This window comes from Phalaenopsis equestris, unplaced genomic scaffold (genome assembly GCF_001263595.1).
Source record: "Phalaenopsis equestris unplaced genomic scaffold, ASM126359v1 Scaffold212070, whole genome shotgun sequence".
NCBI lineage: Eukaryota > Viridiplantae > Streptophyta > Magnoliopsida > Asparagales > Orchidaceae > Phalaenopsis > Phalaenopsis equestris.
The window spans coordinates 1-12485 of NW_018231027.1; the positions used below are offsets into that span (position 1 = coordinate 1).

The 12485-nt window shown below is 34.1% G+C and overlaps 1 protein-coding gene across 1 annotated transcript; it reads right to left on the minus strand.

Moving 5' to 3' along the window:
• Nucleotides 1-5488: 5488 nt before the first annotated feature.
• Nucleotides 5489-6141, minus strand: LOC110036875 (photosystem I reaction center subunit V, chloroplastic-like). The gene has a single exon (XM_020741422.1). It carries the CDS (start codon nt 6013-6015, stop codon nt 5569-5571), a length of 447 nt encoding a protein of 148 aa, XP_020597081.1. The 5' UTR covers nt 6016-6141; the 3' UTR covers nt 5489-5568.
• Nucleotides 6142-12485: the final 6344 nt, after the last annotated feature.

The following is a 12485-nucleotide window of genomic DNA, read 5'->3' on the forward strand; positions in this document are numbered from 1 at the left end:
TTATCAGTTTAATATCTGATATGTGGGCCATCGGCCTACTTTGATATTAAATTAATTTTTACTGGGGAAGGGCCCGTTTGGCAGCTTGCTGCTAGGGTCCGTAAGCGTCGCTCTTGAGTTGCACTGTAGCATGAGCCTGGCGCACCCCTACTAACTCAAATGCAAAACTTTAAATAATCGAATTGGTTAAAGTAAATTATTTTACATTTTATTATTTACGCATAATGGTTCATTTTGCATTTTGAAGTGTACTTATCTCTTCTGTATTCAAATTTCATTTTGAAGTGTACTTATCTTATCTTCGTACTAAATGAGAATAGTTATCTGTATATATATAATTAATATGTTAAATTAATCAATTTCTTACATTACAGTTATTATACTAGAAGGAATAATTTAAAGGGGAATTTTCATACATACCACACAAATCCCAAGTATTTACATATGTAACACCCAAAGTTTGATATTTACGATTATTAAATTTTAGTGTCATAAATTCATAGATGACAATGTGTTTTAACCTTTTAAAAAAGATAATGATAGTGATACTTTTGATTTAGTATTAAATATTCAAATGTTGTGCATGAAAATGTGAATGTTTAGTGCTAGACATGTAAATATTTATCAATTGTGTGGTATGTAAATGCCCCTAATTTTAATATTTATTTTAGTTACAATATTACCATTGTTACCTTGAGCAGATGACAAGATTCTCCACTGAAATTCTCCCATAATTTTAACATCTTAAATTTGTAAAAGTATTATTTGTTTTTGGAGAATAATATCTAGTCATTTAAACTAAAAATTAAACATTTTCAAGCATTTAAGTGTTAATGATTATTAAAATTGGGTAATTTTAGAATCAATAAATTATCATTGTTCATAAGCTTATTCAGTATATAAGTTTTGTCAAAAACAAAATTAAGATGATCGAAAGAAAGGTTCAGTAAGTTTCTCGATCACTTAAATTATGCTTTGAACAGATTTATATTTTCATAGTGTTTTTAATCTGTAATTTTTGAAAGAGACGATACCCATATTAGATCTTTTAATATATATCTTACATTTTATTATAATGTAATATTTCATATTAATTTTCTTGAAGTTTTAAACTTTTGAGCCCTCTTATTTGAGATAGAAGAGAACAATTATATGATAGATCTTTGACAAATATCAATTATATTTTTTTTCTTCTTTAACAAATGAATTGTAATCTAAGATCTTCCTCATAATTTGTTCTTAATTAGCTCAACAAACCCTAATATAGCCATAAATTAGACTAAATAGGGCCTACTGGTGATTGACCCTTGAACCAATTGTTGTCATATGCCATTAAGAGTACTCTAAAATTCAAATCAAATTCATTAACCATTCAAGTTGAACCAAAGTCAACTTGATAATCAACTATTGATAATTCGAGATAAAATGACTATTGGACTAGCTAAATCAAAGCTCAAATTCTAGTAAGCCTAAAGTGACCACCCTTTACTAAGAAACTAAACCCTCAAATTTGTTGAATTGATATAAGTCAATGCCTACATTTGATTGCAATAAATAAACCATGTCAATTTGAGCCTAATTAACTTTTAGATTAGCCAAAAATGATCATAGACCCAAATTAGCATAATATAAACCCAATAGACCCAATTCTACCTAAGCCCAATTCTAACAAATTTGGGCTAGCCCAACTCCTCCATTAGCTAAACCTTACACAATTATAGCCTAAATACATGGTCAAATGCCGAAGATAATTGCACATGAACTTTGGATCATCTAATCTTGCAAATCTTCTTATTCCAAGTTAGAATGATTCTCTACTTATGATTATGTGATCAAGTTGCTCACATTCATCCACCATTTCAATTACTCCAATAGCTAATCTAAGGTCCTAAATTTTTTTGTAAGAAAAAAATAATCAATTGAGTGGGGAAGTCTTTTTGACTTTGATTAAGTGGTTTTTCAAGTCCCAAGTAAGTTCTCAAAAATAGCATATCACCCTTGAATTCCTCTCAATAAATAAAACCAAAAATCACTAAAAAAAATTACTAGAGCTTGGTCTTCATAATAAATACCCACTCTCATGTAGATTATTAATTTCTAAATGCTTCAGAATTCAATATAGTGTATGATCAAATTTGAGTTATGGAATCTATTGAATCATGTAACTAAGTTCTAGGCTTCTCTACAATGAAGATGTTCTTAGGAAACATACAATGGATAGTCGAGAAATTTCATTACACCTTTAGGTTGTGTTCTTTTTCTCTTCTTTTTTGAAACCAATCAATTTCATTCATTATGCTAAAAGCTAGAGCAATTGATATTCTTAGGTTTGATAGAAAAGGAGATTTGGGGATGATAATCAGAGCTACTGGATGTATAATCTATAGCCTTGGATGTGTCATTCAGTAGAAGCTCATACATATGCAATAAGAAGCTTAATATTATTTTTTTTTTTTTTTTTCATTAAAAAAAAAACCTGATTTGAAATAAAATTATAACAAAAAATATAAATAACACGAAGAAATATAAGTTTTTATTTGCACTATATGTTTCTACACCCATATTTAGAGATATCATTTTAGCTTAGTTAAGAAAGGGAAAAAGAAAGTACCAATCTGAATCAAACAAAAAAAATTAATGAATTATTGGTCTTATCCTTGAAAAATAATATTAAAAATTAGAAGCTTTTACATGCATAGCTCAATATGCTTATGGACTTACTTTTATAATACCCAACTTTCATATTTACACGCATAACACTCGAATTGTTAATATCACATAAACAATAACACCATTATTTTTTATATGTAAATATAAAGGTTTAACTGTGAGATATGTAAATACATAAGAATTGTGTGCTACTTAAGTAAATTTCCCTGAAAACTTAGACAGAACATAACGCCCATTTTCCATATGAACTTCACATATGCAAGCGCATGATGGATTGATCTGGCATATATTTCATGTGCTTTATCATGATATGTACCACGACTTCTAATTTTGCATGTTCAACTTGTTTTCTCTTTTAAGCTTGATATGTCACGAAAATTCAATCGAATAAATAGTACTCTTGTTGCAAGTTGTAACTTTCAAAGAAATCAGATATTCAAACTAAATGTTTGGGATAGATTTTGGGATCATCAAAATTTTATTTTTAATAAATTTATTCTTAGGATGAGTGCATGGTGAAATGAATCCAATAATAATAATAAGTCATGATATTAGTACATCCCTAAAAAATTCTCTTGATCACTAATCTGGATGCGCATTAGAATCATAAGTTTTAAAAATTAAATTAAAAATTATCCACACCCAAATTTATAATCAAATGAAGTGTCTCAGTAAGATAAACCAAAAGACATAAAATGATCGGTTGTCAAGATGAGCCCAGATTATGCACATAAGCATAAGCATAAATTTTATTATAAACTTTAGAGGATCAAATGATCTTCAAATCTAAAAAATTTATAATCAAATCAAGTGTCTCGACGAGACAAATCCAACGAGCCTGAGATTGAATAATTCTGACATCATTAAAGAAATTCAAATGCTTAAACGACATCATATAAAAAAAACAGTATGAGTCTCCTGACCACAATTCTCCGCCACCTCCACCATCATCACCATTGAAGGACCGCCATATTCCTATAACTAGAATGTGTGTCCCATTAATAAGATGCATATTAGCTCACGTTGCCTGAGCTCAAACACTATTATAGTATCAATATGTTCAAATACTAAATGATCGATGGGATCAACTTTGACTGCAAAATCAAGATAAGGATCCCTAAAAAAACATTTTTTTACATATTTAGTAATGTAGAAGAAGACTTCAAAAGAAAGAATTTTCAAATTTGGTTAACTCTCTAACGTCGGTAACAGAACATCCAACATATGATCAACGACCAACACCAAGAGGTCCTTTACTTCATTGGGATTATTAATGACGCTTGCCAAATCCACATAAAACCTCTGTGATCCTGTAAGTGAAGAATTTTGACACACGTCTCCTCCCCAAGTATAGCTCGGCACCCTCGAAAGTCCTTCCTTACTGCTGCTTTAAAGGCTGGGAACTGCCTGCAAACAATAGCTTGTAGCATAAAAAGACCTCATTCCTTCCTGAGTCAGTGATGTCCTCTTGTTGGTTGACTCCTACATCGTCAAAAAAATCTTAACACAGGGTTTGTCTTCTTTGTAATCATGATTCTCTTCCAGATCCGTTAAAACTTTAGAAACCACTGCCGCGCACCATTATCAGCATCAATGCTATTATCGTATTTGAGGTGAAGGACGCATTCTTATTCCTCGCCTCTATTTAGTCAGCGTTGCACCTTCTTCCTCTTCGTCGGAGATCCCATTCTCTTCCTACGGGTCTCATTCGTAAGCTTACTACCGGCTTCAAGCTCGTCGTACTATTTATTTTAAAGATCTATAACATGGGCTTGAAAAAGGAGGAAGTAGAACGCCTGAATTTTTAGGCCAATTTAGAAAAGGGGCCAGAATTCTAGTTCCCATGTTGCTGGATTTGAAAGTGTTGAATTCTCTTGGAACATTGGGTTTAGTATTGTCAGTGAGTTGAATCAACGTTAGAGAAATTTATGCAAGGAGCGTGGACAAAAATAATTGAATATATTTTTTAGATTCGATTAATATGTTCATGATTCTTCCTCCATAAGAGAGGAGGGGATGATCTATTTCACCCCACCTCTCTTTGTATATGTTTTAGAAAACTATTAAAATATGAGTAACAGTTTTAAAGTTCATTCATAATGTCTCGATACAAAGATTGTGACGTGAATATCAGATTATTCATAAATGAGGATGTAATATATGCCAATCCTTAATATGAGCCTAGACTTTTTTTTTTTTTTTGTTTTGACAATTCCAAGGATCACTGGCATGATGATGAGCTTGGTGGATGAGTCCGTTCCGCCAAGTGAGTCTATCAAGTCAATCCGTCGAGTGAGATCGGCTCGGCAACTGGTACAGATCAGTTGGCGTGTCAGTGGTTCAATTTAGCAGGTTATTCCGGTGATGCATCTTTTGAGCATATAAACTTATCAGGCCCATGAAGTCTACTGATGTGTACTTTGGCACCAGATGGATGATTTTTGGTATAGAGCAAGACGGATCAAAGGCCATCACCAAGAACTTTGATTCTTGCCAAACAATATTGGGCTACAAGTCCTGCTGATCGTACTCAACGTTCACAACACCAGTAATCTTCATTTGATTAAGAAAAAACTCCCTAAAAAAGAATGTAACTATTATTTTTGAAAATTTTAATGACTGAAAACCTCGCAAAAACAAAAACCAGAACGGAATCCCACTGACAAAACTAAAACTTCAGCAAAGCTATCCAAGCCAAAATTAAGTTCAAAAACTCTGTTTCATACTTAAAAAACGAAATTACAAACAGAAGATTAAATCCAACCTTCCATCACCACCAAAATCCCCCTAATCCATCAATCCTTCTTCTATAAGCCCCAATAAGCTCCATAACAAAATATCACACAGGCACAACCAAAATGAAACACATACAGTAGAGATCTCACTACAGTCCTTAAATCATTGCCCGCCAAAGAAGCTGGGATCATACCCATTCGAAGAAGTTGCTAGTATATAATACGCAACGATATGCCCGAGAGAGCCCCAGGCAAGCACATCAACAATATTAAACCCAACAGGATCGTTCGATTTGAGCAAATTGGCGTACTCGCGCGCTCGCGTATCTCCCGCCTCGAAATGCGAAAGACCGTTCTGTTCCGGCAAGCCCTGCTTCGCCACGTTCTCTCTCTGAAAATTAAAGAATACGAACCGGCCAAGAAAGAGGGAAAGACCAGTGCTTAAGCTGATCACCAACTGAGGGTTGAGCTCGGCTTTTATGCTTATTGGCGAGCGGCGCTTGGCGGTGAAGGAGAGACGGGAGGATTTGGGGGTGGTGATTGGTGTTTGGGAGAGGAACGAGGAGCGATGGGGAGAGGAGAAGACTGTGGTTGATGTAGCGGAGGCCATGGTGGAGGGAGTGTGGAGGACGTGGGTGGCGAGTGGAGGGTATTAGAGGAGGATGGGATTTGTGGGGTGAGGTGAGGAGAGTTGTGATTGGGTGAGGAGGGGATAAGGGATTCTTCCTTGGTGGATGTGGACGAGCCAGAAGGGCTATATATATATATATATATATATCCAGCCAGCATTAGTTGAAAGAGACTTTATTTAAAAGGGTATCATTTGAAAATAGCTCAAAGTTGTCGTAGCAACTATTCTGTAACAAATTTTGCAGCTCGATAACTCAGAAAAGGGGACTAGACCGAACTCAAAAATTTGTCAACACTAATTTTAAAAGGATCCAACACTTCCGAAGGAAAGAATACAGTGTAAGCCATTCCACTTCGGGAGATTGGGAGGCCCAGTTGATTGACCGAACAAAACCATATAGGCCAAGCCAATAAACTAGACAAAAAGAAGACTAGATGACCCAAGTACCGATCATTCAATTAGAAAAGAGAAAAAAAAGCATCCGGGCAACCACTAGAAGAAAACCGATCCAGTATAATAGCCTACTCTTGTAGAGCCTATCCAAGAAAAGATCTAGTTCCACAGTATCTCCAGCCATCTTTCGGATGTCCTAAAAGTTCCTTGCCAAGGGTTAAAGGTTGACAACCACACTAGATCAGCCCATCGACCCATGCCGACCAAGCTTAGCTGTTCGAGTTGTTTCAATCAACCTGAAGCTGACTAAACTTAGCCGACCGAGCCAAAAAACAGTCGAACGATAAACTCATGCTTGTAAAATACAAGAAATACTCTAGTAAGGGCACTTTCAAAACAGGAGCAAAAATTTAATATCATCACTGTGCCCTCTTTTCTGTAAATAGAAAAAATATTTAATAAATAAGACGTGATTGATTAGTGTTCATCCCTCTCTATTTATGTCTCTCTCTCCTCCCTTATTTACATTATATTCCATGAGTGTGATTCAGAAAAAAATCTAAATTCAACATCTTAAAAACGTGTGATGAGCGTAGATCATGTCACAAACAAGAAGTGAAGTAGCTCAAGGAGACGAACTCTATATTAAAGATACTAACAATATGGAGTGCACTAGAGGCATCATGGCCTAGCAAATCCAAGAGTTAAAGGATCATATGTTGGAGCTCATCTAAGGCGCGCTGACTTAGGAGAGACATTAGCAGCCCTGGGATGAAGGGTTGGCCCCAATGATGGGAGAGTCCTTATAGCCTTCTAGAGAGATAGCTCTCAGTACTTTGATAGTGTTGGGTCAGCATCAATTAATTGACATTGGTTCAGGCATACTGAGGCGCCCAATCAATCTCAGAATGTATTCTTGAGGTAAATCTCTAAGGTCGAGCATCTAAAACCATTCAAGATCTCGGTGTTGGAGTCCTACAAAGGGCAGACCAACCCAACTGATCATATAATCTCTTTTGAGTTGACCTTATGTTTGATAAGAATCACTGACGCGCTAAAATGACACGTTTTCTTTACCATGCTAAGGGAGTCTTCCCTCAATGGATTACCAATGAGAGTACTCACATCATTCACTGATTTCAAACGAATGTTGGTGTCCAGAGGTGTAAGTGAGCTAAGCTGATTCGTGAGCCGGCTCGGGCTGGACTCGATAAGTGGCACATTAAATAATCTCAATGAGCTAAGATGCCAAGCTCAAGTTAGCCCCTTAAATAATAATTAATAAAAAAAATATACTTAAATTATATTAAATTTTATTTTTTAAAAAAATTATTTAAAAAGTTTTAAAACTAATATTTTACATTTTTAACAAGCAATTTCTTATTAATTATTTCTAAATATTCATTCTATTTGCCATTTAATTATAATATTAGTTTAAATTATTACTTTTTTCTCTCTTTCATGCTAAATAAGCTAGCTTGTGAGCCGGCTCCAACTTGTAGAATTATGCTCGAGCTCGAGCAATTAAATCAAGCAAGCTTAAGCTCTAACTGAGGGTGGCTCAAGCCCAACTCGACTCATTTACACCCTTATTCATGGCACAATTTGTCGGTGTCCAAAATCCTCTGAAGAGATTTCAAGCCCTTATATAAGTCCACCAAGGACATAGGAGAGTCTACTCATTCTTCACCTGCTTTCAGAAGGAACTATCATAAGTGCATGACCTGAAACCCACAGTCGCACATGTCGATCAATCTCAAGGGTTGAAGGAATGACCATTTTAATTCACTTTAGGGTTGCAGCAGATGAGAACACTTACGGAGTTGTTGGAGCTAACCAAAAAACCGGATAACAACCAATGCACATAACTCCAACCCCGCCTCCTCCAAAGTAGAGTCCTTTGCTCGTTACCCACAGAATAAGATCACCCAAGGCAAAGGGTAGAAATGGAGGATTCACGTCCTTTCACCCTTCCTCATTATGAAGAAGGTCGACCATCCCAAGTTCATAGGGAAATTGATAGAACGCACCACTGAGGGATTCAAGCTTGTTTCCTGTTCAGCGTCCAACTCGGTATGACAAGCGCCAACTACTCAACCATGAAACACTCAAACCAACTCCGTTGAGAGATTCAATTGCTGAGAAATTAGAGACCAAACAAAAATGAATACTACTTTAATATAGCACCTCCAATGAAGACTGAAGCTTACCTCTGAGATCCCAAGAAATATTGTGTCTATCAACATGACCACAACCACGACATTGAGGATTGTTTGGAGTTTAATCGTGGAGTTAATCAAATTGGGAAAATTGAAGGAAGTTGTAGCACTAGAAGGAGCAACCCAACGACAGAGGAAAAGGTCAAAGAAATATTGGATGAGCAAGTGTAGGTCCGCGAAATTTGTATTTTCGGTGTAGCTCCTGCCATTTTTGGAGGAGATAAAAGCTCATCTCATCAAACCAGCCTGAGGATGATTCAATCTAGAGAACTATAAACAACCATCCTATCACCCAAATGTAGCTCACATCTTCACATATGCTTCACCAGTGAAGACTTGCCTTCTAAGAGTAATTTTTACAACGATGCAATCATCGTAACTGTCCTGACTGCCAACTACCATATCAGTAGCATCCTCTTCGACATTGGTACTTTCATGAATTTCTTCTTCAATTTGGTGTTCAACAATATGGAACTTGGAAGCGAACTACTGACAACTACGTACGGTCACTCGATGATTTATCTGGCAAGAGGAATGAGGCACTCGGAAACATCACTTAGTTTCCATGGGAGGAAAAGACAGGCAGTTCACTGACGTGTTTTTAAATTTTGCATAAGTCATTAATTGTTTGCATTACATATGTTTATGTTATGTTTTTTGAAGGTTTTGTGTGTGGAAATGAAAGTAACAGGTGAAAGGAGCGAATCTTTCATTTCCCATTATTTCTTTTTTTATTATCTTTTTTATATCTCATTTTTCATATCAATAAAAATATTTTACATTATTCTAAATTTCAACACTTCTCATTGATCTCCCTCATAAAACAGGATAAATGTGGCTTGGGTATGCCGTTTTAGGCATTCAACTTTGTGGCTGTGAGTGCTCTCTTTCAGGCTCCAAATCTCAACAAATGTCATAAATCAATGCTTCAAAAGGCATACTTCACTTATAGAAAAGCTTGGAAAAGTGATATGAATGTATGTAAATGCACCAAAATTTATGTTTCCGATACAAATGGTGAAATGGTATCATGACTGATGACCAGTTCATCCAGTTTCTTTTAGAACAATTGGGATCGGCATTAACTTTTCTCTATTCCGAAGATTTAATGAAAGTGAAAAGCATAGGTAAAAATTACAGTTATACTTTAGAACTATTTTCTATAAAAAGATTTACATAAATACCACTCAAGTTCTATGTATTTATACCCTAATACCTAAACCCTAATTTCACATACATTACCACCTTACCTATGCATGAAAAGGTGTATTTCTTTTTATAAATTGATGTTAAAATGGTGATATTTTTAAAGCAATATGAAAAAATTTGGGTTCTATGAATATAAAAAAAGAAAATTGTAGGTGTTATATACAAAAATAATAAAAAATTAAGTCAAATTGCTGTGTAATTTTATTTTTCCTACAATTTGTCACTAATAGTTAATTGTATATAACAAGGAATCAAACAAATTAGTTTAAGATAATGAATGAGATTAAATTGGCTATTAAATAGTTTAAGTGGGTGTTTCGCTGCAAGGGCGATGTGAGTTGAATACAATTTAGTAAATCCAATAAATTCAGATTTATTAAATTCAAATAGGGTTAAATTCAATTAAATTTATTTGAGGTGTTTGGCATAAATCTACTTGAAATATTATTTTTCTATGCAAAATTCGTTAAATCCAATAAATAAATAAATTTAGTAAATCCAAATTTAATTAGCGAAACAAGCAAAAAATAGATTTAACTTGACAACAGATTTATCTAATGTATTTATGGTGTTTGGCTTGATTTAAATTAAATCCAACTTAAACCCTCTTAAAAATAACGTACTAAACACTAGGGGTGTCAAAAAAACTCGTTGTTCGAGAACAGTTCGTATTTGGTTCGTCAACGAGTTCATGTTCGATTCGTTCAATAAATAAACGAGACGAACATGAACAAATTTTTTTCATTCGGCTAATTAAACGAACCAAACATGAATACTAATGCGTTCGTTCGTGTTCAAATCATTATTGTTCGAAATATAAAATTATTTAAAATAATTATATATAAAAAAATTATGATATTTTAAAAAAATTAAATTTTATAAATTAATAATAATAATATATTAATATAGTATATTAGTAATGGGAGGTCGAAGAACACGAGCTGAACCTGGACTCGCTAAGCAAAGGAGTCGAAAAACACGAGCTTAATTCAAATAAATTAAATTTCAAACGAACCAAATACAAACACAAGCTTTGTTCGTTCGTGTTCGGTTCGTTTACACCCCTACACACCGCCAACAAACCACCAAAACACCCCATAAATGCCAAATTTTGTTTACAAGAATTGAATCATCAATTCATCACAAGTTAAAAAGGTTGATTTATCAAATCTGATATATCTAAATTTATCAAATCTAATAAGTGTGAGAAGAGTTCACAAATGACAACGAAATAAATTCACCTCGTAATTAGATTTAATAAATCTGAATTTACATCATACCAAAAACAGAAAAAGAAGAAAAAAACATAACTGAAAAAATTCAATATAACAGAGTAGATTTAATTTTCATTTTCAGATTTTTGGGTAATTTTAAGTTAAATCCATCGCAAAATCCTATTAATAACATGCTCCCAAGTTAAATCCTATTAATAATCTGCCAAATACCAACAAGTATCAGAAGATTTTACTAATGAAAGAAAACTATAATAAAGCCGAAATGTAAAAATGTACACAGAGGAACATAGCAACACAAAACATTAGGTTGAGGACTAAACTCTTCATTTTGTAGTAACAGAAATTTCCTGTGGTTCACTTTTTTCACCTCCCTATATTCTCTTTTTATTTCCTTATATCAAACCTTACAAAAAAGAATGTCAACCAAGGAAAAAAATTTTCAAAAAATGGAACAAAAAAGGGAGTTAAAAAAGGGGAAGAACACCAAGGCTGCTTGTGCTGCAAGCCCGCCTTATGAAGTATTCTGAAGCACCTCTAAATTTACAGCTCTACAAGCGATTCATGCCTGCCTCTCTGAAGCAGCACTAATGAACCAAAAAATGACATTCCGGCTACATATCAACCAAGTACAGCCATTTATTTTTCTGCTATTATTTTCTTCAGAAATGCCAGACAACAGCTTTTTCATATCAGGTGGAGCATTAAAACTCTTCGAAGTGACTGCGGATGCTACTCTGGATTTGATTAATCCACCCATAAAATTGGGATCCAAATGATTTTTTTTGAGTGTAGCGATACTCTAATCTCTCAACATTGTGACCTTTTCTGCAGAAAAGACAATAAGCCAATCAATTAATATACAAAATGACATTTACAAGTATTTTAGCTGCTATTTGTCCCTGCTTATTACAGATTAATTTGTAATTTATATTAAGGCGGGCTTACTCTCAAGGTGGACTCCTGCACAGCACTTAAACTTGAAGCGATCTCCATTTGCTTCATTATAGTGGACTTGATAACCTGAAATAAGAGGCATTTAACTGATTACTAACAAAAAAATCAAAATCTAAAAAATCAAAATTTAAATCTAAAGGGAAAATCTCTGTCTGTGGCCTCTTGGTTGGGGGCTTGATTCACACTATGGAGGTAAGAGTTTGATTTTGTGCAAAAACTGGATAATCTTTCCTCAAAATTCAAAGAAAAAATAAACAAAAGTTGCTAAGCATGTAAACTAGTGGCAAATAAACTAATATTATTGCAATGTGGTTCAATAAGAAACCTTGGATTGCAACTTTATATATCTATATATAGATATCTACGTATGTATATGTATATATATATATTGTTGGGTAATGTGAAGATCCGGTCCACCGAATTTAATTAGTTTCTTAAT

Coding starts and splice junctions, on each gene's coding strand:
- LOC110036875 (XM_020741422.1), bottom strand. CDS start 6,015: ATGGCCTCCGCTACATCAACCACAGTCTTCTCCTCTCCCCATCGCTCC.